This window comes from Diabrotica virgifera, chromosome 10, assembly GCF_917563875.1.
Source record: "Diabrotica virgifera virgifera chromosome 10, PGI_DIABVI_V3a".
NCBI lineage: Eukaryota > Metazoa > Arthropoda > Insecta > Coleoptera > Chrysomelidae > Diabrotica > Diabrotica virgifera.
The window spans coordinates 58,506,555-58,533,763 of record NC_065452.1 but is presented as its reverse complement, the minus strand read 5'-3'; the positions used below and the strand labels follow the sequence as shown (position 1 = coordinate 58,533,763).

The 27,209-nt window shown below is 32.4% G+C and overlaps 1 protein-coding gene across 4 annotated transcripts in view; it reads left to right on the top strand.

The window, feature by feature from the left end:
* The window catches only part of LOC114344922 (histone-lysine N-methyltransferase, H3 lysine-79 specific), a 209,872-nt gene that overhangs the window by 51,390 nt on the left and 131,273 nt on the right, over positions 1-27,209 (top strand). For 3 of the 4 annotated variants that reach the window (XM_050641439.1, XM_050641438.1, XM_050641441.1), the window contains exon 2: positions 17,945-17,985. In XM_050641439.1, the coding sequence (XP_050497396.1) occupies positions 17,945-17,985 (41 nt within the window). Of the gene's footprint in view, positions 1-17,505; positions 17,626-17,944; positions 17,986-27,209 lie in introns of those variants that run through there. The other variant, XM_050641440.1, reaches the window with a different exon arrangement.

Genomic DNA, 27,209 nt, shown 5'->3' with positions numbered 1-27,209 from the left:
ATTACAAGAGTCGTAAAAATTAATTAGTTCATATCAGCCCTAGACAAATATAGAGAAACGAAACTTATGGCATGCTTAATTATGAAACCTCAACTCATGTACCCAATTTTTAAAAACACAAAACCTCCGAATTATATTTTGCATAGACTTTACTCGATACATTTTTTAGTGTACACCACCGTGAAAACAGGTGGCTGAAAGGTAAGACCTTTGTTGGCGGCTAGAAAGATAAAATGTTGGGTGGTGAATGGTGTTGTAGTACGACTAGAGGTACCACCAGTGATGTGGGACATCACTGGGTACCACAAAGTAGTATCACTCTCTCTCTCTCTCTTGTCGTACCACTAGAGGTACTACAAATCAGAGCGTGAATGCCCCGTATAAGATATTGCAAACTGTGGTGATTCATTACCGGTGTTTTGGTTTAAAATTGAGAGTCGTGTTTTTAGTGGGGTATTGACCTTTTAACGAAACCCGCAGATTTTTAAGTAAGTTTAAGTATGTTGAGTGTTGAGTCTTCCAGGCTCTCGTGTACCACCCACATTTTTTTATAATACATAAATATTAGATGAATCAGACCAATATCTTTGATTCTCTGAGATATTCCAGTTTTTTTGTTTTTATTTCGGTGCTACTACATTATGCGGTCTACCCTGAGAATGTGGCCTACCTATGCATATTTATTATAGTGTGCAGTTTACCGATCCGCAATCTGAAAATTCCTGAAGGATTTGAGATGTATAATGAAATGTAAGAAACCTCTTGTACAAAAAATATTTATTCACAAGTACTAACCATCTGAAGGAAAATAAATGTATAATGAAAAAGGACACTAATAATTTACAAAAAAATTCACACCAACGGATTTACAAACAAAAATTAAGAAACAAGTTTATTGTATAACAAGAAATAGATAACATCAAAAAAGAACACTGGGAGAAATTTACCAAAGATATGGAATACGACCTCTATGGATCCCAGAAAAAGGTGTGGAAGATGATAAGGAGACAAAAAACAGAAATGAATGAATTTGTACGGATAGATAACATTACGGAGACACAATGGACTGAGCATTTCACGAAATTATATGGAGAAGGAGAAGAAGAGAACAGAGAAATAAACATTAATGAAACCCACGATACAGTACTAATATCAGAAGAAGAGCTAAAAGAACGAATAAAAAAATTAAAAAATAGAAAAGCACCTGGTCCTGATAAGATAAATAATGAACTGCTAAAATATGGAGGAGGAACACTACTCAAATGGCTCAAAATTATTTGTCGATATAATAAATATCGGAGTAGTACCAGCGAAATGGAAGGAAAGTCTCCTGCTACCGATACTCAAAAAGGGAGACTCGAAAAATCCTGAAAATTATGGAGGCATTAGTCTGATAAACAGCACATTAAAATTGTTGACGGCAGTCATAAAAGATAAAATCGAGGAAAAAGCGAACATGGCAGATGAACAACAAGGTTCCGAAAGAACCGCAGCACAATAGATGCAATTTTTATTATCAGGCAAATAGTAGAAAAGTCTATTGAATATGGAAAACCAGCATACATGTGCTTTGTAGATAGAGAAATAATTCACGAAATAAGAAAACGACATGGATACCACATGGGAGCGCATAAAATCACGATATTATGCTATGCCGATGATGCAGTACTAATTGCTGATAACGAGGATGACCTACAAAGGCAGCTCCACACTTTCAATATCACAGCAAATAAACTTAATATGAGAATATCAGTAGAAAAAACTAAATGTGTAGTGATAAGTAAAGAGCCGCGTAGATGCAAGTTAAAAATAGACGGCAAAATTGTAGAACAAGTAATGAAATTCAATTACCTAGGAGTAGAGATCACTAGTGACAGGAATATAAGAACAGATACCACAACACAAGCAATAAAAGCGGCAAGAGTAAGTGTTTGCCTCCGCGAAACCATATGGAGAAACAAATATCTGACCACGGAAAGCAAAATAAAAATATACAAGACAACAGTAAGATCTATCCTAACATATGCAGCGGAGACAAGGACCGATGCAAGAAAGACGAAACAACAAATCAACAATATCGAAATGAAAGTATGTATTAAGATCAATATCGGGCTATCGGGCATATCATTACTAGACAGTCAAAGCAACAGAAGTATACGAGAACGATGCAAAATTCAAAATATTAACAGGTGGATAAAAACAAAAAAGAAAAACAGGAACGAACATGTAAACCGAATGGAACCGGATAGATTAGCGAACATCTGTAAAAACAACAAGCCGTATAGCAGAAGACCCGTTGGAAGGCCGCCGAAAAGGTGGAAAGACAATGTACAGTCAACAACAACTGAAACAGAATAAGAGGCAGACAAACAGGAGTAATCCTAGTCGCGCAAAGAAGAAGAAGAATAAGTTTATTGCATATTCCTGAAAATGTTTATTACTACTTAGCAATAAACATTTTGCCTACAAATGGTTTGTGCCTTTACTATTGTGTGCAAACACTTCTGAGAAAAGATTATGGAGTTGTTAGGCCGCACAGGTGTACACTGCCGGCAAAAAAATCTTTACAAAGTGAATAAATCGATCAGAGCTTGTTTCCTCTCTCTGTAATCAGAAGTGGACTGAGAATATCCAATGCAAGTCGTTCAAAATTCTCCCCGGAAAGATATTGTGCCATTTTACCATGACTTCTTGTTCTAGCATCTTTTTTACCGATATCTACATAAATCGTATTCCTTACACCAATCCAATCTTGTACATCTCGTCGACAATTGATCAAGTAAAATCTGTCTCGAACTCTGGCAAGTGATTTCATTCTAAAGTACTCTCCAGAAAGGTTGCTATGAAGTTCTTACAACACACTGTGTCATATGTGATTTTGGCAGTACCACTTATGGGTACCTCTACATACTCCACTGGGACTTTCCCACTTCTGGTATAATAGATAGACCATTGGAAAGATACAGAGATTCCCATTGAGCCCAGTACGCCTTTATACTTTCACTATATTTGGTTATATATTTAGCTCTATATATAGACGTATATATTTAGCAAACTATACTAACTAACGTATAATATACCAGGGGTCACCAATTAGTTTCCCTGAGGGTCCGTTTCGAAAACATATGACACTTCCGGGTTCCGGATTTATGCTGCCTGTGTCTGACTGTTCTAATTCGGTTTCTTTGTGGATTCTTGTTAAAAATATATCCCCTATAAACAAATCAGAAGGGTGCTGGGCGAAATTTTTGGGCAGAAATTGTTTAATATTTTTTTTAACAACTTCAAAACATCACCTTTTTTGCCCGCGAAAATATGTTTTTAGCATTTTTGGGTCATCCTAAATAAAAAAGATCTGTCATTTTATTAAAGAGTTTTCAAGCATCGCAAATGCATATTTTCGCATTTTTCAGATTTTAAATCGCTTATAACTCGAAAACTATTTTGAGAAAAATAACAAGAGACCTTTTTAGTTTATAATTTCCCAAAAAAACCTGCCTTCACCCGGCACCCTTCTGATTTGTTTAAAGGGGACATTTTTGAACAGGAATCCGCAAAGAAATCGAGTCAGAAACATTTTTCATACGAAAGTGGCCTCACACATGGACTAATATGGAAAGGAAAACTAATAATATCTGATTGTTTTTTGGTTACTGTATACTTTTCTGTAAGTTTTCCTGGTACAATAAATAAAATATAAATTCATTGTGTATTGTTTTGATGTTATTATTAGTATATTTTGAAAACAGCAGTATTGTAAATTGTTACTGAGAATATTTTAAAAATTAGGAATTTATATTTTGAATGCTAATGAAGTTTGAAGGAAACTGAGGAAACTGAAGACGTATCAGATTGTTTTGTGTTTGATTTAATGTCATGCAAACCAGCAAAGGGAGCGTTCAAGTATTACGTAACGCACCTTGGGGGAGGGGGTCTTGCATAACGTTACGTCGCGTTACATGGGAGGAGGGGGTCAAAAATCTTCAAAAACTGCGTTACGTAATACTTGAACGCCCCCAAATGAAATTTAAGATAGATATGTTGATTATTTAGTTTAAACTTATATAGACGAAAATGCCATATTCTCCCCATATTTGTGGACAGAGGCAAATTCTTTTGTTATTCGTATTACGAATGCTTGCGAATCTTTTCATTCGCATTTTAATTTATCGTTTTGTAATACGCATCCATCCATATATATTTTCTTTTTAAAGAATTTCAGGTAGATACGTATGTTAAAATTTAAAGTTTGCACATTTCAAAACCTATCAAAGATAAACAAGTTAAACAGAAATTGAAAAATATAGTAAATTTATTAATAAGATATCAGTCTAATCAAATGACTAGAATGGATTTTGTAAAGTGTCTGTCTTATTATAGTAAATATTAAATAATAATTTATACGTCTTGCATATTATATATATTATAAACTATTATTATAATGTAAGGAAATGAATGTCTTGTATTCGGATTTCGGATACTTTCATAATAGACATTCTTAAATTAAACCTATATTTTTATTTTATTACCTGAGTGAGTTGGTGAGGAAAATACCCACCGGATTAATAGGAACCTTTAAATTTGGTGAGGAAAATACCTGCCGGATTATATGTTTTTACTGGTTGGTGAGGAATTTACCTCCGCCCGTGTTAGGGCGAGTGTATGGAGCTTAAAGTTCATCCCAATGGGGGGCTGGTTACGCCTATGAGACCCACCATGGGTTGTAGGTAGATTCAATGATAATGATGATGTTTGGTTATTCCCTGATAAACAGGTTTTACTCCACTTTTATGCCATTCTCGTATGACTCATTGACTCTTTAAGACTTTACAGGGAAGTCTGATTCATAAGTCTTCCTGTGTTAACTGTGGTCATCTGAAGACTTACTTCTTCGGCTAAATTCTATTTTTCTTCAAGCTGACTAATAATAATTAATAATTTTGTCCAGGAATTTATATTGTAAGGATATGCTGATGTTCTTTCCCAATATTAGGGACACATATTATATATTTTCCACCAATGCGTCACATCGCAAAAAAACAAATTCGGAAACTACAAAAAATATTCACATCTCAAGGTTATTGCAATCTGCAGCGGTTATTGCCTGATGGCTTTCGTTTGCTAAAACTAGACAAGATCAAGGTCAACATCCAAAACATCATTGTGTTATTCGTTGAACCACCAAATTTTAAGGTCCCATTAACACAAAGCAAAAACGGTATTGTATATTCATAGATTACAGAATAGATGCCAAATTCTGAAAACATTTTAAAACCAGTATGTTTATGTTGATTTACGACATATTCACTGTTAACAGACTTGTCATATTTTTGGCCCATTTATATTTTTATTAACCGTCATATTGACGTTGTCCTAGTAAAATAGTCGGATATTTATGTTTCAGATAATTCAATGCAAAATTGGTTAAAAATATTAATTTTGAGATTATCAACACAATCATTTTATTTCAAGCATATTTATTAAATAAATTTTATAGTATCTACATCTGTATTTCTACATTTTTTATGGATATTTATATTTAGATACACCTACTTCCGTGAACAAGTTTTAATGATAATTTTTGCCTTAAATAAAGAAATCTGATGAAATTTCGTCTTCCTCAAAGTTAATAATATCTATACACTATACCAGTGGTTCTCAATCTTTTTGAGTCATGTACCACAAAATACTTTTTATTATTTTTGGTACCACCTAACTGAAATAGTACCTACCTATCTAGCCAGGTAATCTAATTAACTATATTGGTGGTGATTTTGGCTGTTTTTGCGTTTTGTGTATGTACCACCGCAAATAATGATAATAATATGTACCACCAGTGGTACACCGACCACAGATTGAGAAACCACTATACTGTAATGTCAAACTAGTGACGAATCATTTAAAAATTCTTTAAAATTTTGTTGTTTCAAATGTTTCAGTAATTTCAATAAACTAATAATGTTCATATGTCTACATAATCTGTTCAGGTATGAAATATTATAATGAAGAAGCACCACAGTTTCTTAGAAGGGATTAAAATTTCCAATCAACGTAAGTAGTGTTCGCGCAGTACAAATCGAACGTATTCAGAGTAAGTTCGGGATTAGTTTCCAATGCGCAGGCGTCAACGTAAACGTATCCTGGCCATGCTCAGGATTTTTCGCTCCGCGAACAATTTTCGGATTCGTAATGTAATGACGGGTTGCATACATTAAGGTTAGAGAAGGAAGCCTTTTGTTGTCTCTTTCTTATTTCGAAATAAATGTCAAAAAAATGCAAATGTAACAAATTTGTATATTTGTATGTCAACAAAGAGAAAGAGAATAAAAGCAACAGGCGAACAGGCAAAGGATTAACTTTCTATTCAATAATTCAATGCCTTTTCTTTGAAGTTAGAAATTTGATTAGCGTCTTTCTTTATTATTTCGACAATATAATGTGGTTACTTCTACGGCGAAATCCGGCTTACATTTTTGTAGAGAGTAAAAGATTGTTGATATTTAGATATAAAAATTACCTTTAACTTCCTGGGGGTTGAACATTATCTGAAGGAAGAAATAATTTAGTAAAGCAATCATTTCCAATTTTGATATGTATGTATTGAATTTGATGGGTTGTGGCATTGTGTTGTGGTTTATTACACCACAAAAGTAATGAAATATAACTAGACACAAGAAATAGTTTCAGAATAAGTTTGATGTGTTGTTTATGTTTCATTATATTCAATAAGAGACTAATTTAACTCATAAATTAAACTGAAAAATAAACCACAAGAATTATGTAGGTACTTATAAGCTCATTTAGATAGAATTAAGAAATTAAGTAAAAACAGAGTACAATTATTGATGGTAATACATACTACCGTAATAGATAATTATCGAATAGCGAATGAAAATAATACTAGAAAAGGTAAGTACCTACTTATTTATAAACATACGAAATGGAAAACATTGACAAAACAACTAAAAAAGCTTTAATATAAAAAATATTAAAATTTGTTTGAAGAATATTTAAATGATACAACACTTTACATCATTTCAAAACTTTAAAAACCAGAATCTACATCTACAAGTTGTTTAACAAAACAATCTTTTAGGTTAAGAATTGGAAGGAGTAAGAACAGAATGTCAAGAAATTCTTCCCAAATATTTTGTGCTCCTGTGCGAACTTAAAATCCGAAACAAAATCCTCGAACGTCGAGAGCGTATCCCGGACACGTTCAGGATCTTTTTTCTGTACTGCGCGAACACCGAATTAAAAATCCGGAGGGTGTTCAGAGGGAAAGATTTCGACTCCGCGAACGCCCAATTTTGTAATGCGCAGGCGTTCTCCCTCTGGGTATACCCAGGATGAACTGCGCGATCAAAGCTATAAAATTTCTCTATTTCTATTTTCCAAGTATTTAGTAGAACATTCAGTTAGGAAATGAAAACCAGAATTAATGAATGGCTTCTCTGCTTTGGGAGTGAAGGTAGTGACCAAAGTATGTATATAGAGGTTCCCTCTTTATACTGTGGCTTCACTAACAAAATCATCAATGACGTCAGTGTTTTTACTCTTTTAAAAAAGAGGGGTCAGTGAAATTGGCCTTAATGGAAGTCTAATTCCCTTAGAATTTTCCAAGTCGTATCCATTTTATTTCAGAAATATTTCTTTCACAGTACCCAAAAATTTATCTTTTTCTTCTTCTTATATTAGGTCGCTTGACCTGTTAGTTCTTAACCGATTTTGAGTTGTATTCGTAGCTGTGATGTTGATTGCCAGCTATCTCGTCAGCTTTTAAAGAGTTTACCAATTGGTCTCTTAACTGTTGGCTTTGAATCTCTGGCTATACAGGCTATTCTCTTGCTGTCCATGCTGATTCCACTCTCGTCTTCTCTGTCTTCCCCACCGTATTGTCTTGTATGTTACAAAGATCTCTTATTCCGTTGTTCGGTATTCTGTCTCTCAGTGTTTTCCCAGTTATTGACCTCAACGTTCACATTTCTGATGTTCGCAGTATCCTCTTGTTTTCTGCTGTGTCACATCTTGTTTCTATCGCGTACGTCATGATCGGTCTTACACATGTTTTGTATATGCGTACATTCCCTTCCAGCCTCATATCTTTATTTAAAAAAAAAGGTAATCCTTTTTAAAAGGGACACGCGCCAACTCGTAACTCTTAATGACAAACTTTTTTAAATCAAAATGTACACCGGCCAATTCGTAACCTTTATACTACCTGACCAACTCGCAACTTTATACAGGTGAATTCGAAACTATTGTTTAATTCTAATATCCCAGGTAGGTGTTAGGTTAAAAGGTAAGAAATAAATTTAAACAGTAACGGATTAAGCCAACACGGGGACACGGGGCATATAGCATATTATTATGTAAGCGAATGGTTCTTGGTTTGCTTAAAAACATGTTGTGTATTATATGTACCTATAAAAAATAACAAAAATTGAAATCTCTTTTGATTGAAACAATATTATATGTATAGACCAGGGCGGATCTGTAAAAAAACGTCTATTTGTGGATGTGCGAGGTGACATTCGGATTTTTGCAGATAAAGTTAGGTGACAACTTCAATAATAATAATTGACTTATGCTCCTTCTCAAATATGCCCGGAACATTAATAAAAAAATTAAAATATTTAAAAATTTCAAAAAACATTAATTTTTTTCTACATTTTTTGCTTATAACTTTAAAACGATTCATTTTGGAGCAAAGTCGTAGGGAATTAAAATAAAGATAATTGAATTTTTTATGATATACGACTAGTTAAAAATGTTTTAAATTATTACCCTTTCTGAAAAATAGCAATAAATACAAAATAAGGGGGCAAAATAGGCCTCTTTTTATTCAGTGTTTTTCAACAACTTTGCTTGCACTTAGAACCTTCGTAATTCGCATAGAAAATCCTTATAACATACTTAAATCGTCCACCAAATTTCATTAAAATCGACCTGATAGATTTTGCATAATAATTTTGCAATCTAAATTTTTTTTAAAAAGTTTAAATTTTTTAAATCCTTTCTGAACAGAAAGTAGACCATTTAGAAGTTTGCTAATTTTTTCACATATAAAGAGGCCCTCTACCTATCCAATACACTTTACAGAATTAAAATCGGATTATCTAAGCGGCCTCCGCACTGTTTTAAAGTTATAAACAATTTTTTGGCTTATAAACACATACAGTGAGGACGTTTGAGTTGGAATAAATTCATTTTCTCGAGAATGGGCGTCTCTGGAGATAAATCCTGAAATAGGTCGATTTTTATTTTTAAATTCTAAATTTTTGGTATACATATCATACTAGTGACGTCATCCATCTGGGCGTGATGACGCAATCGATGATTTTTTTAAATGAGAATAGGGGCCGTATGATAGCAGGTCGTATGATTCCTTCGGTATAACAGGTTGCCTTGCAACCAGATGCAGAACAGTACCATAAATGTTTTCCACTTTTTAGCACTTCCTTTAATTGCAATTTAAAATTATTTACCACCAATAACTTACACACACGTGCACTCATTACGAAATCTGTTATCTGTTACAAGAATTTCAGTCATTTTCACAAAATTTCTTTGGATTTTCTCTAGTAACTCTTCCAAAAGACAATACATAAATGATGAATACCTTTTACACCACCTTCAAAGAGAGTAATTTTTACAGGTACATACCTGGAATACCGGTATTAAATTATCAACATTACTTAAAAATGAAAGTTACTAATTCACCGGTAGTTAGTGGGTTATCGAAGAATTACCTGCGCGCCGGAGTTACGAGTTGGCCTGTAATTAGGATGGGGGATTAAAATAGTTACGAATTCACCGAGACCCTTTAAAATGTATATATTTAAAATCCCTAAAAAGGATTTTAAATAATACCTTTTATAAAGGATTTACTATTTTTTGTATTACATGGTATACAGCCAACTACAGGAAAACTTTTTCCTTGTGGATTTTTATATCTTTATTTCTCCAGATGACATCCCTCAGATCCCTGACACGTAATTGGCTTTATTTGCTTGCTTTCGGACGCTATCTTTAACATCTCCATAACTGCATATTTCGACTTCCAGATATTCGAATCTCTAGACTTGTTCAATTAGTTCGTTGTTAATTATTATTTTGCATCTTATGGGTTCCCTTGACACTACCAGGGATTTGGTCTTAGCTGTTGATATTTTCATGCTGTAGTTCTTCGCCACTGTATTGAAAGTCTGTGCCATTCGCTGTAGGTTATGTATGTGCCTCGTTATCGGAGATTAAGATTGCGTCGTCAGCATAACAGAGGATTTTTATTTGTTTTTCTGCCATCTTATATCCGCGTCCTGTACTTTTAATGTATTTTATGATTTTGTCCATTACTAAATTAAAAAGAAATGGGCTCAAGCTATCCCCTTGTCGGATTCCCGAGTTGATTTCTTCTTCCGATGTTAGTTCATTCTCGACTTCTATCCTGGTTTTGTTCTGCGTATTAATGTCTTTAATTATCCTTATCATCTTGTTGGTTGTAAGCAACCTACCCCGGTAAAAACTAAAATGCTCATAGAACCGATCCAGTGGCGGATCCAGCAGGATCCAACATCGTCAAGAGGGGGGGCCGATTGGCTAAAAAATGGCTGAAAAATGAATGAATAAATGAATGTTTTTATAATCTTTATACAGGGTGCGCCAAACCTCTGGTTTTCTTTGATTACGGCTAAACTACGAGATATACAAAAAATGTTTATAACAAAACTAATGTGTATCAAAGAGGTCTATAATTTAAAATTATTTTCAATTATACAGGGTGAGTCAGAACGACGGTATGAACCAAAGTTGTATTTTTTTAAATGGAACACCCTATATATTAAATCATTTTTGAATATATTATTTAAAAATATGAAAAATTTGTGTAAGGTCTTATAGGCCTAAAGTTAATAATTTTCGAAATATTTACATTTTTATTGAGAAAAATGGTAATATTTATAGGGTTGTGGATTATTTAGGTTTCCAAGGAAATAAAAATTTAGGTGATAGGTCAAAGTTTTTAAAATATAGTGTTATTTTTAAATAATTTAATATTTTTTACTTTTAGCCATAAAATATACAGTGTGATCACTATTTGCAAACACAAAATTTTCTAATTTTTTTTTAAATGGGACACCCTGTATATTAGTTTTGTAGTAAATATTACAACCTTTCTTTTGGTATAAGGTTGTATGTACCTAGCATGTTTCGTTTTGTAGATATTTAAAAAAACTATAGATTTTACGTTTTTGCGGATTTTTTATTTAAAAATTTTTTTGCAAAAAAAATAATTATAATCTGGTTTTAGAAACATACACTAAAATATAAAATATGAAAATAAAAACGTAATTAAAGATTAAAATAAATCGTATGCTAGTACAATTCAATTGAATTTAATAACTTTAAATTATTTTACAAAAAATTTTTACCATATTAATGAATGCATAAATTAGTTACTAAATTAAATAAACAACCAAATTTTAAAACAACCGTAGTAATTCTTCTACCGCAGCAACTTTCCTGTACCAAATTAATTGTTAGTTATATTGTATTTACGAGTAAGATCAGTTAATAACTTTTTAATTTACCTACATCTTGAGAACGTATAAAGTATGCTTTGAAACAAATGAACGTTATGGAAGTATATTAAGAAGTAAATAGTATCTATGTACCTACTCGTGTCACAAAAGCTGGTAATAATTTCTAATGGTTTCGCCCAAAACAAATGTCATATCCAAAAAATTTTCGGTTAAAAAATTAAAATTTAAAATATAAAAAATTGTTACAAAAATTTCAACTACAAAAGTATTACCAGCTTTTGTGACACCAGTAAATACTATTTATATTAATAAATAATTTGGCTGATACATTTAACATTCAGCTGTTTTAAAGCATACTTTATAATAATTTTTATATTCTCAAGATGTATGATGTATGTAAGTAGATTTAAAAGGTAAATTAAAAGTTTAACCAAATACAATTTAACTAACAATTAATTTGGTACAGGAAAGTTGCTGTAGTAGAAAAATTACTACGGTTGATTTAAAATTTGGTTGTTTATTTAATTTAGTAACTAATTTATGCATTCATTAAAATGGTAAAATATTTTTTGTAAAATAATTTAAAGTTATTAAATTCAATTGAATTGTACTAGCATACGATTTATTTTAATCTTTAATTACGTTTTTATTTTCATATTTTATATTTTAGTGTATGTTTCTAAAACCAGATTATAATTATTTTTTTTGCAAAAAAAATTTTAAATAAAAAATCCGCAAAAACGTAAAATCTATAGTTTTTTTAAAATATCTACAAAACAAAACATGCTAGGTACATACAACCTTATACCAAAAGAAAGGTAATATTTACTACAAAATGCAAAACTAATATACAGGGTGTCCCATTTAAAAAAAATGAGAAAATTTTGTATTTGCAAATAGTGATCACACTGTATATTTTATGGCTAAAAGTAAAAAATATTAAATTATTTAAAAATAACACTATATTTTAAAAATTTTGACCTATCACTTAAATTTTTATTTCTTTGGAAACATAAATATTACCATTTTTTTCAATAGCCTTCGATAGCTCCGGGATCCTAAACTCTCAGCAATTTGGTTTTACTACAGGTAAGTCTGCTGAACTGAGTTTGTTGACCTATGTTGATTTTCTGTCTGAAGCCTTGGAGGAGGGACTTCAAGTTGATTCAATTTATACTGACTTTTCCAAGGCCTTTGACAGAGTAAATCATGAACTCCTGATTCAAAAGCTTAGCTCCTATGGCATAAGTGGACCTTTGTTGCAGTGGTTACAGAGTTATTTAACCGAAAGATTTCAACAAGTTCGAGTAAACCACTTTTACTCACAAACCTTTCCAGTTAAGTCAGGTGTACCACAGGGGTCCCATTTGGGTCCATTACTCTTTAATATATTTATTAATGATATTACCAACTGTTTTCACGATTGTAACGCCTTGCTATTTGCTGATGACTTGAAGTGCTTTAAAGTTATAAAAAATCATTATGATGCTGCCATATTGCAATCAGAACTGAATAACCTCTCTGCATGGTGTTCACTTAACGGTATGAACCTTAATTCAATCAAATGTCATGTAATTAACTTTAACCGTACTCACCACCCAATATTATCAAACTATTACATTGATGGCCAATTGCTCAACACTGTTAATAGAATCAAGGACTTGGGGATTACACTGGAAAACTCTCTTTGTTTCAATACTCACATCATCAATGTCATTCAAACATCTATGAAAATGCTGGGTTTTGTAAAAAGAACAACTCGTGATTTTACAAACATATCCAGTATTAGAGTTCTTTACTTCTCTTTGGTCAGGTCTCACCTTGAGTATTGTTCTTCAGTGTGGTCCCCACACTACTTGGTCTACATTAGGAAACTTGAACAAGTCCAAAATAGTTTCTTCCGTTACATTGCTTTTAAGCTTCATACCTATCAAGATTACGCTGTATGGCAGCATCAACTGCAGGTCCCTTCTCTTGCAAGCAGGAGAAAACAAAGGGACCTTTTGCTATTATTCAAGATCTTAAATGGTATATGCAGTTGTTCTCAACTACTTAATAAGATCGCACTGTTTGTACCACCTCGCACCACTAGACAAGTGCGAACATTTTATGTACCATTCCACAGGTTTAATTATTCACTTTTTTCATTCGTACCCAGAGTCTTGAATTTAGCAAACTCCCTTTGCAATTTACAACTGTTCGACAACTCCATCAGTCGTTTTAAAAGAAATTTAGATGGGATCAATATTTGAGTGAAGCGTCTGTAATTTGTTGACTTGGTTTTGTAATTTGTTAACTTGGTTTTATGATATTATTTCATAGTACATATTTACTTCTAATATTATATTTATATTTCTGTATGTCTGTTTTTTATATTATATTATGTTATTGTTTTTTTTCTGTACACTATGTATTTTTGTAGAATTGGGCTTGCCCGTAAAATAAAATAAAATAAAAAAAAAATGTAAATATTTCAAAAATTATTAACTTTAGGCCTATAAGACCTTATACAAATTTTTCATATTTTTAAATAATATATTCAAAAATGATTTAATATACAGGGTGTTCCATTTAAAAAAATACAACTTTAGTTCATACCGTCGTTCTGACTCACCCTGTATAATCAAAAATAATTTTAGGATATAGACCTCTTTGATACACATTAGTTTTGTTATAAACATTTTTTGTATATCTCATAGTTTAGCCGTAATCAAAGAAAACCAGAGGTTTGGCGCACCCATAACTTGGTTTGAGAGAAGGGGCTCGATCGCCCCCCATCGCTCTTCCCTGGATCCGCCACTGAACCGATCACCAAGCCACAGTAAAGAGGGACCAAGCCTCGAGACACCAAAGAGAAACATTTCAGAAATCTATCTAAAAGCGAGAGTTTCTTTGTAATGACACGTTTTTATCTTTGTTGTCACATTTTAGTCCTTTTCGTGATATGCGTCTACTAATAATTAATGTTGAATATTGGTAGTTCAAGGAGAACACTGTTGTTTATAAATAATTCAGCCAATTTTCTGCGTCAATATTAAGTATTTTATGAGACATTTATCAATACCGATTGCGCTGCACTTCACTTGGAGTTAAAATGAGAGTTTCCAATATATCGGATATTATCTAACTTGACCTAGATCTCGTTATTGTTCTTTCGCCTTTCAGTTATATTTACCTACAGTTCAGGTTCATACGAATTTAGCTGTCAGAAGTAGTTATTTATATACCTTCGCATAATCGTTAAATTGTAATACTTTAGTGTTGAATCATAGCTCGAATATTTAATTGGCAATTGCAAGAATAATATTTCTGAATTTTAGTAATAAAGATAAAGACTAAGGTTTTACTGCCATTCGTTTTCTAGTAATATTTGAAATTAGAAACCTGATCTGACTTTGTACCAGCAGGAGTATTATTTTGCATAAGAATACTCTTCAGTTTTCATTCTGAACAAATGCTTCTTGTACCTATACTTCTTCTTCGTCTTTTACTTCTTGGAGATCTTTCGATCTGTTTAATTCTGAAGCTGCCTCTGGTTAATTTCCTGGGAGGTAGATTGCCAACTATCCCTCCATCTTTTAGGTGGTCTTCCGGGGGGATCTTTAACCGGGCGGGTTGTTTTTTAGGGCAGTTTTTGGAAGTCTATTCTCATCCATTAGTCTTACATGGTTGTACCACATCCTCTTGCGTTGCCTTTCCCATCTTACAATATCTTGAATTTTGCATTGCTCTCTAATGTCTGTATTTCTCACTCTGTCTCTTTTTGTTGTCCCCACTATTGTTCTTAGGGTTTTCATTTCGGCAACTCTTAGCATTTGTTTCGTTTTGTTGGTGTCTTCGCGCACTTCTAAGCCACATGTCATGATCAGTCGTATGCAAGTCTTGTAGATTCTAGTTTTACTATCTGTGCGTATATACGGATTTGACTAGACTATCTACCAAACATCCTGACAATGCAGATGCTTTGTTGATCTGACTCCTCAGATCCTTTACTGGGTCGTGGGTGCTTGATATATCTATGCCCAGATATCTGAATTGCATCACCTGTTCTATGGGGTTGTTCTCAGCCACTAACTTACACCTGAGCGGATCTTTTGCTATTGTCATACATTTAGTTTTGTTTATAGAAATGTTCATACATATTTAATTGGCGACTATTTGAAAGAGCTGTCTCTGAAGATCATCTTCTGATTCGGCAATAATTGCTGCATCATCTGCATAACACACAAAACCAATTCTTTTGTTGCCCATTCTATATCCGAGATTAAGATATGTTACTTTGTTTATAATTTTGCCCATGAGTAGCTTAAACAAGGGGCTTAAACTGTCTCCTTGTCTAATTCCTCCCGATGTTGGAATATTTTAAGTGAATTGGTTTCCTACTCTAACTTTGGTTACGTTGTTGTTATTTAGGTTATGAACTATCTTTGTTATGCTGGTCGGTGTTTTGTTTTCTATTAATATATGTATTTAGAATGTCTCCCAGGCGAACTCTATCAAACGCCTTCGTCAGATCAATAAAGCAAATATACGCTGTCATGCCGAACTCTAGAGCTTTTTCTTTTATTTGTTTTATTATAAATACTGCGTCTGTTATAGACCGCCCCTTTGTGAAACCTTGTTGTTCTTCAGCATTAGTGATTTGCTTTTCCATTTTGTCCTTAAGAATACACGTGAAAAGTTTCATCGTTGTATTTAAGAGGCTTATTATTCCTCTGTAGTTTTGTGGGCAGGTTTTTTGTCCTTTTTTTTTTAAATATGGAGATTGTGATGCTCTTAGCCATACCTCTGGTGTTTCTGTTTCGTTTAAGATTCTTGTATACATGTTTGGTAAATTCCAATATGAGATTGCTACTGGCTTATAGGCCTGGATCCCGCATACCAAAAAAGTTTATTAACAGCAAGCTGAAAATTTGTTAACAGCTTAACAGTGTCTAGTCAGACAAATTTTGATGTATGGGAACACTGAAACAGGGGAAGTTTTAATTGTAGAACGTGATTTTAATTGTGGAAAGTGTCATCCTGACAAGTTTATGTTTGTGTAAACTAGCAGGTTGTTTTTAAGTTTATGCAATAGCAAACTTTATATAATATATGAAAAAATGTTTTTCCGGCAGATATTTTGGGCATTTTTTGTCCGACACGTGGAACATGTCAAATGACAGGAATTATGTTATTGGTAAATAGCAGTCTGATTTATGCATGAGAGTTTAATGAAAGGGTAACAACTGAATTGGAAGTCTGTCCGACAAAATACATGGGACGTTTTCATAGTCTGACGTGCGAAACGTATAACCTGTTCCACAATTAAAACTTCCCCTGTTCCAGTGGTCCCGTGCATCAAAGTTTGTCCGACTAGACACCGTTAAGCTTTTAACAAAATTTCAGCTTGCTATTAATAAACTTTTTTGATACGCGGGATCCAGGCCTATTATCATCATCAACATATTTATTTTCCAGTAGGTACCTAGACCTACTAATTTTCAACAATCTCAGGTTTAATAGTGAAAAATATGTTGTCTTATGGATCAGGTCATTTTAGTCTATTAGTATATTTAGTAGAAAAACTGTTTATTGTCTGCAAAAGTTAGATAAATAAATTCTAAACCTACAAAAGAAAAAATGAATTCTTTAAATTATTTCAAATAATATGAAAAGTGTTATTTTATAGGTATCACTAAGAGCAAGGACATTATAGACAAGTAAAGAAAAAGAAACAAAAATCTATAAATGAATCGTTTATTGTTGAAAGGGGGTAAGCGCCATTTTCTACTTTTCGAGACATAGTAACAAACTCTTCTCTCCTTCTGTATCCGTGTCATTTGGTGTTAAATACAGTTTTGCAGTATAAACTACATCCATGCAACTCATCAATGTTTGCTTCCTTTCAATACCAAATGATGCGGATATAGAAAGAGGGAAGGGTTTTTACTATAACTCGAAAAGTAGAAAATGGCGCTTACACCCTTTTAACAAATAACGATTCAAAAACAGGTTTGTGAAGATTCTAAAAGATATATGAGGGATAGTTGATGACAAATCCTTGAAGACATACAGCTGATTTTGCTTTATTTTTTTAAAAATCGTAAGTGAAAAAATCATTTTTTGTCTATAAAATGTTTCTTGTACATTTTACAGAAAAATGGTTGAAGTATAAGTTGTAGTACTTACTTCTTAAAAAGTTCTTTAATTTCAGAGTTTCTAATTTAAAATAGATAAACAATAGTTGTTGATCTATTTTATCAATGTCAATAATAATTGTTTATCAATGTCAATTATTTACAGAGATAAATTCCAAAAAACCCTTATTTTTAAATAAAATATAACTTCTATTAATATGTATATTATGCATAAATAAGTATTCTATAACACCAATAGTCTAACATTCTGTTTTTCCTTTCTAGGATAAGCACGATGGTGCAATAGAAATTGTTGAGACAATCAGGTGAGTTAAATATAAATTTAATTTTGCTTTTGTTTGTTTTTATCACAGGACGCTATTCTTGATTAACATTATTTGAATTCTTTTATTTTATTCGACAAAGTTAAAATAAATTCCAATGATTAGACCAAAATCTCAAGAAATAGATCCTTTAAAAGCGTTTTGGACTTTCTTGAACATTCTGGCGTAATTACTGACAAGTGATTTCCATATGATAAAATATATGAATTTTAAAGTGGGAAATTTAAAGATATGACATAACTCTTAAATAAGCTAAAAATATTAAACAATAAAACAAAATGTATAAGCAAGCACTAAATACTTTTCTAAAAGACCTAGAAAGAAGATTCTCAGTTTATACCAGGTAAATAAGGCAAAAATATACCATGCTCGGGACACTTGAGCAGCCAGGTTGCAAATGGGTTTTTTGGGTACTATATACCTAATACATTATAAATACAAAAATGCCCGTCACAGTTTGGACGAGAAATTTAGTTATTAACAAATAAAATAAGGGTCAAAAATGAAAGTTTTTTCGTTCGGTCAAAAAATCGCTACAGGTAAAAATAGGGTAATTAAATGTCTTATTTATAATATTTTTCTTTTAGTAGATGAGCCAAGGTTTAAAATAGCGTTTTTTGAATTTTGGTCCAATTATTTGTTGCTTCGGATATTGCAAAATAAAACTAAAATTTCGAAAATAAAAAATTTGCTATAACTTTTGCGAAGATGAATTTAGGACTTTCATATTGCATGAAAAGTTGAGTCAAACAGTCCATACAATGCACAAAAAATTTTAAGACGATGCGTCAATTAGTTTAAATTTTATTAAATTTGTTTATCCCAAAGCGCTTTTTTTCGCAATGTTATTGTTCAGAAAATAATAATGATACAGCAATTCTGTGAAAACAACATGAAAGAAGAATAGTCATATTTTCAACGCATTTAAAAAATCATTAAAAAGTCATTTTTCTCACTCAGAAAACATCTTACTAAAATAGTCATTTTTGGCTTACAAACAATTTGAATAACTTTGTTAATATTCACTGTAGGCTAAAACTACAATGGAATTTGAAAAACTGGTATTTTTATATGAATTTTCAAAGAAAAAGTTTTGGCCTAGGTTAATTACGGTCAAAGTTAGCCACTTTTTTTATTTAATTGACTGCTACTTTGTTTATAACAATTAAGCAACCTAACTAGAGCCATTTTGAAGTTGAAGATATATAGGTTATGTGTAAAAGTTTGAGTAAACTTTGAACCTCAACAGAGTGGTTAATAAAGCTTTAAAAATGGCGTCCGAACGGAATTAATTTGTGGTCGGTGGAGGGGAATTACTAAAATACATGCACTCAAAATATGAAACTGATTCTGCAAACATATGCTGCGACTAATATAGCTGGAACTTGTTGATGGATTTTGATCATAATTTTTTTTAATTTGTATGTACTCGTAGTCTTTAGAGTACGTTATGTACACACAACCCCACCTAACATTACAAAATGTTAGGGGGAAGTTCCCTTATCACTCAATGATATGAAAAATAGATTACGACTGATTCTAAGACCTACCGAATATACATATATAATTTCATAAAAATCGGTCAAGCGGTCTCGGAGGAGTATGGAAACTAACACTGTGACAGGAGAATTTTATAGATGTAAATATATAGATGGCTATTAAAAAATAGGGGTTGGTGATAGAAGAGTGAAAATTAAGGGTTGTATGTATTTTTTAATTCTACATCATATAAAAGTAAGGTTGATAATTTTGTCCAAAAAAATATGTCAGGGGGGCAACCCCCCTTATAACTTATGGATATAAAAAATAGATTAAAACCTCTTCAACGTCCTACAGGATAAACGTGTAAAATTTTATAAAAATGGGCCAAGCCGTTTCGGAGTAGTATGGTAACTAACACTGTTACAGGAGAATTTGATGTATATAGAAGTAACTGCGAATTAAATAATAAAAGTGGCTAACTTTGAACCTAATTAACCTAGGCAAAAAGTTTTTTTCTGAAAATTCGTATAAAAATAGCAGCTTTTGAAATCCTAAAGTAGATTTACTATATAGTCAATATTAACAAAATTATTCGAACTGTTTAGAAGCCAAAAATTATTCTATTTTACTTAACTTTTTTCGGAGTGATAAAAACGACTTTTTAATGATTTTTTTCAATACTTTAAAAATACAACTATTATTCTTGCATGTGGTTTCCACGGAATTGCTATTATTATTGTCTGAACAATAACATTGCGAAAAAAAGCTCTTTGCGATAAACAAATTGAATAAAATTTAAACTAATTGACGAATCGTCTTAAAATTTTTTGTGCATTATATGGAATGTTTACTCGTGTTGAGCTGCCCCCCCCCCTACTTGCAAAAATTAAAAAACAAATAGCCCTGATTTATGAGCTATTTATGAGCTCTCATATTCCACAAATTAAAAATTTTGAGCTCGTTCCACTGAACAGGAATTTAATATTTTAGTGGGGAGGGGGGGCTGTGTCAGCCCTCCCCACTACTTAAAAATAGGAATATTGAATCGATTTTTCCGCCAGAATTACGAGCTATTTATGAGCTCTTGAAATTATATAGTTTCGATTTTTGAGCTCATCCCCTTCACCCCCAAACAACCCTTTAATTGATTTAACTTAAGAGAAAAATGCTGAGGAAACTTAAAATATATCGTATTGCGGATATAATTCCTATAGCTTATATTTTATATTCTAAGAATAAACTATTAAATCACGTGCATTTCGATTATTGAGCTACAACCCCTTCGCAAGAAAACTACCCCATCTTCCCGGCTTAAGAGAGAGTTGAACTTAAAATGCATTAAATTAATTATTTAGCGACTACATATCATTTAACAATTTATGAGATCACAAATTACGCGCATTTAGAACAGTAAATTGCAATTTATTTTGTATAGTGCAGTCACTGAAGGTAAAAATTAACGATTACCTTCAATTTCGGTGAACCTTCATCGATTTTCACGAAAATTGGTCAGTGATTAGAGGTTACCTCAAGAAACAAAGGTGACATGGTGCCACCTTGCGCCTTTACCCTGAGGGTGGATACCGTCCCTTCTCGGGCGTGAAAATTATTTTATAAAAAATAACTGCACAAATCAATAAAAGGACAAATTATAAGCTACATTTGTTATATAAAGTTATTAGAATAAGTCAATACTTTTTAAGTTATTAAAGATCAAATATTTTAATTATTCGTGAAAAAATGCGTGTTTTGAAGCGGTTTTTCGTAAATCACTGAAAAACTGTAAGTTTTTACAAAAAAGTTAATAGTAGTTTAATTCGTATAGCTTATATTCTAAGAATAAACTCTTAAATCACGCGCATTTCGACTATTGAGTTACAACCCCTTCGCAAGAAAACCATCCCATATTCCCGGCTTAAGAGAGAGAGTTGTACTTAAAATAATTTAAATTAATTATTTGGCGACTACATATCGTTTAATAATTTATGAGCTCGCAAAATATACGCATCTCAATTATTGAATTGCAATTTTCTTTCTATAGTGCAGTCACTGAAGTAAAAATCAACTATGACCTTCGATTTCGGTTAATATCCATTAATTTTCACGAAAATTGCTGAGCGGATAGAGGATACCTCAAGAAACAAAATTAACAATAACAACCAGCGGTTTTAGCCTGGGGTATATGTCACCCCTTCTCGGGGGTTAAAATTACTTTATTAAAAGTAACCCCACAAATGAGAGGGACAAATTCTAAGCAAAATTTGTTAATGCATGCGACTTTTCATAAATATCTCAAAAACTGTAAGTTTTTACAAAAAAGTTTTAATCGCTAAAATTGAAGCTAATAAAAAATATAATAAATTGCTTACTTAAAAATAATGTTAATTTAAAGTAAGTTATTGGTAATTAAATGTATATTTTTTCTGCCACTATTCAAATCTAAGGATTCAAGCTTAAATAACGGGAAAGAGATGCATTTTATGTAACACTAAATACTTGTCAAAATACTTAGAAATACCTATCAAATGAGCTCCAGAAAAAGTTGATGGCATCAAAATATATACTCGAAACATTTTTCCAAAAAAAATGAATTTTTTTTAACAACTCTGTTAATTTTTATAACATCAGGAACAGGAAAAGACAAGTAAAATCTGTGCTAATAAAAAACACTCAAATTTCGTTATCTATCATTTTTTACGTGTATCGAGTAATGTTGGAGTTATTATTTTAAATATGATTTAAAAAAATCAAAATTTTTCAAATTTTCGTAAATCATTTGCTTTTGATAATAACTCCAACTCCCTTTCTTGCGAAGGGGTTGTAGCTCAATAGTCGAAATGTGCGTGATTTAAGAGTTTATTCTTAGAATATAAGCTATACGAATTAAACTACTATTAACTTTTTTGTAAAAATTTACAGTTTTTCAGTGATTTACGAAAAACCGCTTCAAAACATGCATTTTTTCACGAATAATTAAAATCTTTGATCTTTAATAACTTAAAAAGCATTGCCTTATTTTAATAACTTTATATAACAAATGTTGCTTATAATTTGTCCTTTTATTGATTTGTACAGTTATTTTTTATAAAATAATTTTCACCCCCGAGAAGGGACGGTATCCACCCTCAGGCCGATGCCGCAGTGCAGGAAGTTTGCTAGGATGGTGGATGGTAGATACCCGCCTGGCGACCATCCAGCTACTTATACCACGAATAATACAACGACGGTAGCCGCAGTGGCCTCCCACTACCATCTACCCACCCGGTGGTCCGCCAGGCGTCTATCCACCCATATCAGTCGTGTTTGATAATCCATCCGGGTAGCCTTGCTATGGACGAAAGCGTAATAAGTGCTGTGTATAAAATAAGGGCAATTTAGGACCCAGCAGACCCACTATGTGACGAAACATGGCTTAAAATATCTGTTTTATTTATTCTTTGCATTTGCATTAAAAAATCCAATATTCAGGTGAATTTAAAAAGCAATTTTTGCCTTTAAGTCGATTTTTCTCCATTTTCTGAAAAGTTTCGTGAGTGAGTTTTACTTTAATATGACGATATGCTAAAAAACAAACCAAATGTAACGTAACAAATGAAACAAACGATTCCTCAGCAGTCAGTTGGATACTGACTTCTGACTTCATTTCACTCTTTCACTGCGTCCAGGATGCAGCGACCCTCCACCATCCACCTTTAAAATCCACCCTCCAAGCCACCATCTAGCCTCCTGCAGTGCGGCATCGGCTTCAGGGTAAAGGCGCAAGGTGGCACCATGTCACCTTTGTTTTTCGAGGTATCCTCTAACCACTGACCAATTTTCGTGAAAATCGTTGAAGGTTCACCGAACTTGAAGGTAATCGTTGATTTTTACCTTCAGTGACTGCACTATACAAAATAAATTGCAATTGACTGATCTAATTCGCGTAATTTGTGATCTCATAAATTATTAAATGATATGTAGTCGCCAAATAATTAATTTAATGCATTTTAAGTACAACTCCCTCTTAAGCCGAGAAGATGGGATAGTTTTCTTGCGAAGGGGTTGTAGCTCAATAATCGAAATGCACGTGATTTAATAGTTTATTCTAAGAATATAAAATATAAGTTATAGGAATTATATCCGCAATACGATATACATATTTTAAGTTTCCTCAGCATTTTTCTCTTAAGTTAAATCAATTAAAGGGTTGTTTGGGGGTGAAGGGGATGAGCTCAAAAATCGAAACTATATCATTTCAAGAGCTCATAAATAGTTAGTAATTCTGGCGGAAAAATCGATTCAATATTCCTATTTTTAAGTAGTGGGGAGGGATGACTCAGCCCCAACCCCCACTAAAATATTAAATTCCTGCTCAGTGGAACGAGCTCAAAATTTTTAATTTGCGGAATATGAGAGCTCATAAATAGCTCATAAATCAGGGCTATTTGTTTTTTAATTTTTGCAAGTGGGAGGGGCCAGCTCAACACGAGTGGAATGTTTGACTCAACTTTTCGTGCAATATGAAAGTCTTAAGGCCACTTTCTCAAAAGTTATAGCACATTTTTTATTTTTGAAATTTTAGTCTTATTTTGCACTTTCCGAAACAAAAAAGGATCGGACCAAAATTCAAAAAGTGCCATTTTAAACCTTGGCTCATCTACAAAAAGAAGAATATTATAAATAAGATATTTAATTACTCTATTTTTACCTGTAGCGAATTACACGAAAAAACTGCCATTTTTGACCCTTATTTTTGTTAATAATTAAGTTTCTCTTCCGAAAAAGTACATTAATAAATATACCGGGTATATAGTACCCAAAAAATCCATTTGCAACCTGGCTGTTCAAGTGTCCCGACAAAAACCTTATTTCTCTGGACTAGTTGTCCATCCAAAGTAGGCAGTATATTTACCCTTCCGTCTAGTCGTCTAGTGGAACTTCTAATTGTTTGTATATTTAGCTACAATAATTGTCTAGTTATTCCTTGTTTATCTTCCTTCCTGCACCTTACATGTCGCTAACTTTCAACCTTGCACTCAGTGTTAACACTACAAGACTTGGAAAATAAATACCTGACCTAAGTTTTCTTGTTATTTAATACGTCCTACATAACATTCATTTATTTACTAATTTATATGATTAGTTTTCTGTTTATTTATTGTAGCATTAGTTTAGAAATGGTCTAATAAACTAGAGTACTAGAGACTAGATTTTCTTGTATCTTCACAATGAAGGGTGCGATTTCTCCTGGTAGACTATATTTCCCCATTTTTTTCTACATGCTATTATTTTCTGCCAGTTTTCTATTCTTAGTTCACTGATGTCTAATTTACTTGGCTAGTCCGTTCAATTCGAGGATGTAAACTTGATGGGAAGACCGCAAGAGACGTCACATAACTACATGTGGAGCTTGAAAAAAAAATGCTAAAGAAATAGGGCTGACCGTCAACATAGATAAAACTTAAGCCCTAAAACAAGCAAGGAACCAACGAAACTTGCAAAATTTAACAATAGGCGACGCTAATGTAGAAGTACTAGAACAGCTCACATATGAGGGTCCTAGTAACGAAGTCGGCAATCTCCACTTGTTACCAGAATTTAGTTAGTTACATAAAATCATTCGTATTTTAAAACATTACAAAAATGAAGAGAATTAGAATCAAAAACGGCATTATCCGCCTATAAAATAGCATATAAATTTAGCATAAGAATCAGACACGGCAATCTCCATGAACGTTTTAGAATCAAAGTCGGCAATATCCTTCTTTCACCAATGAGAATCCTCGAAGCGACCATGTGATATACCACTAGAAGTCGGCTGGAGCGGTTATTGGAATTTTGCAAACAAAATGTTGCTGTTTTATTTTTATGAGCTATAATAATAAATTAAAATTATCTGTAAAACTCTTCAAGGTAACATAAAAACCTGTAATTATTTTCTTGCCGAATTTTAGTATCAAAACCCGCAATATACACCTTTTAGTGTCAAAACCGGCATTCTCCATTATTTTTTTAAATTTAAAACAAAATCTGTTAATAATTTAGGTAAAGTTTCTTCACTATTTGCTGGCATTTGCCATTGTCTATATAGGGTGAGGCAGATAAAGGGCCTATTAGAAATATCTCGAGAACTAAAGGCAACTGAATTATAAAAATTGGAATAAGGGGGTTTTGAAGATTGATCTATTTAATGAAAATATTTTCATCGATTTGGTACTTCGGGTTATACCGGAAGTTGCTTATAACTTCGTTTTTTTAAATGGGACACCCTGTATATTTTTACATATTTAAATTCTCGTCGATTTCTTCTTTCTTAAAATATAAGGTTTTGTAACATTATACATGGTAGGTTAAAAGATAATTACGTTTTCTTATTAATTTCGTAGCAATCTTCACACCCTGTAGGATTGTAGGAGTTTGACATAATAAACTCTGTTTATGTTCAAATGATTTTTAATATAGTCTACTATTGTTAACAATTATTGGTGTAGCTAAATTTTTAATTTAAGTATACAGGGTGCGTCGAAACTCGGAATGCGTACTTTCTGAGTTTTCTTAAATGAAACACCCTATATTTTAGTATTGTAATGAAATGATATTTCATGGTACTTTTTTACTTCTTAAGCATTCCCTATACCTAACTGCTTTAATTTGTGCTTAATTGTTAATCGCACCAACAATCTTAACTACGTAGGTATTTTGATAGCTAAACCATTATTGGTAATTTTAAGGACCTGTCTGGATTAATATGTATTTATTTCTCAAAAATTATTTGCCATTGAGTATTTTCACGGCCAACCTAATGAAATTTTACGTATTTTTTGTTGCAATTAATGTTTAGCTTGAATCACCAATAACTCACAAATTAAAGCAGTTAGGTATAGGGAATGCTTAAGAAATAAAAAAGTACTATAAAATATCATTTCACTACAATACAAAAATACAGGGTGTTCCATTTAAGAAAACTCAGAAAATACTCATTCCGAGTTTCGACCAACCCTGTATACTAAAATTAAAAATTTAACTATATTAATGATTCTCAACAATATTAGAGTATATTAAAAATCATTTGAACGTAAGTAGAGTTTTAGATGTCAAACTACTACAATCCTACAGGGTGTGAATGTTGCTACGAAATTAATAAGAAAACGTTATTATCTTTTAACCTACCCTGTATAATATTACAAAACCTTATATTTTAAGAAAGAAGAAATCGAGGAGAGTCCAAAAGTGTAAAAATATATAGGGTGTCCCATTTAAAAAAACGAAGTTACAATCAACTTCCGGTATTACCGGAAGTAGCAAAGAGACCAAAATGTTTTCATTAAATAGTTTATACCTCAAAACTCTCGTATTCCAATTATCATTATTCTCTTAGCTTTAGTTCTCGAGATATTTCTAATAGGCCCTTTATCTGCCTCACCCTGTATATTAAACTATATTTGTTTCGATATCACCTAAAATAAAGGCTCATTGTTTTGCGGTTTACTCAAAAGTCAAAATGATGGAGATTGCCGACTTTGTTACTAGGACCCTCATATCTGGGTGTACCGATAACTGAGAATGGCAGCGAGGAGGAAGAAATACGGAAACGGATAATGCTTGCTACCAAAGCATACTTATCTCTGTCGCAAGTGTTTGGATCCAAAGAAATCCATAGGGAAGTAAAGTTTAAAATATATAAAATCATCATACGGTCAATAGCAACATATTTATTATGGTGTAGAAACACGGATCATGGCTGA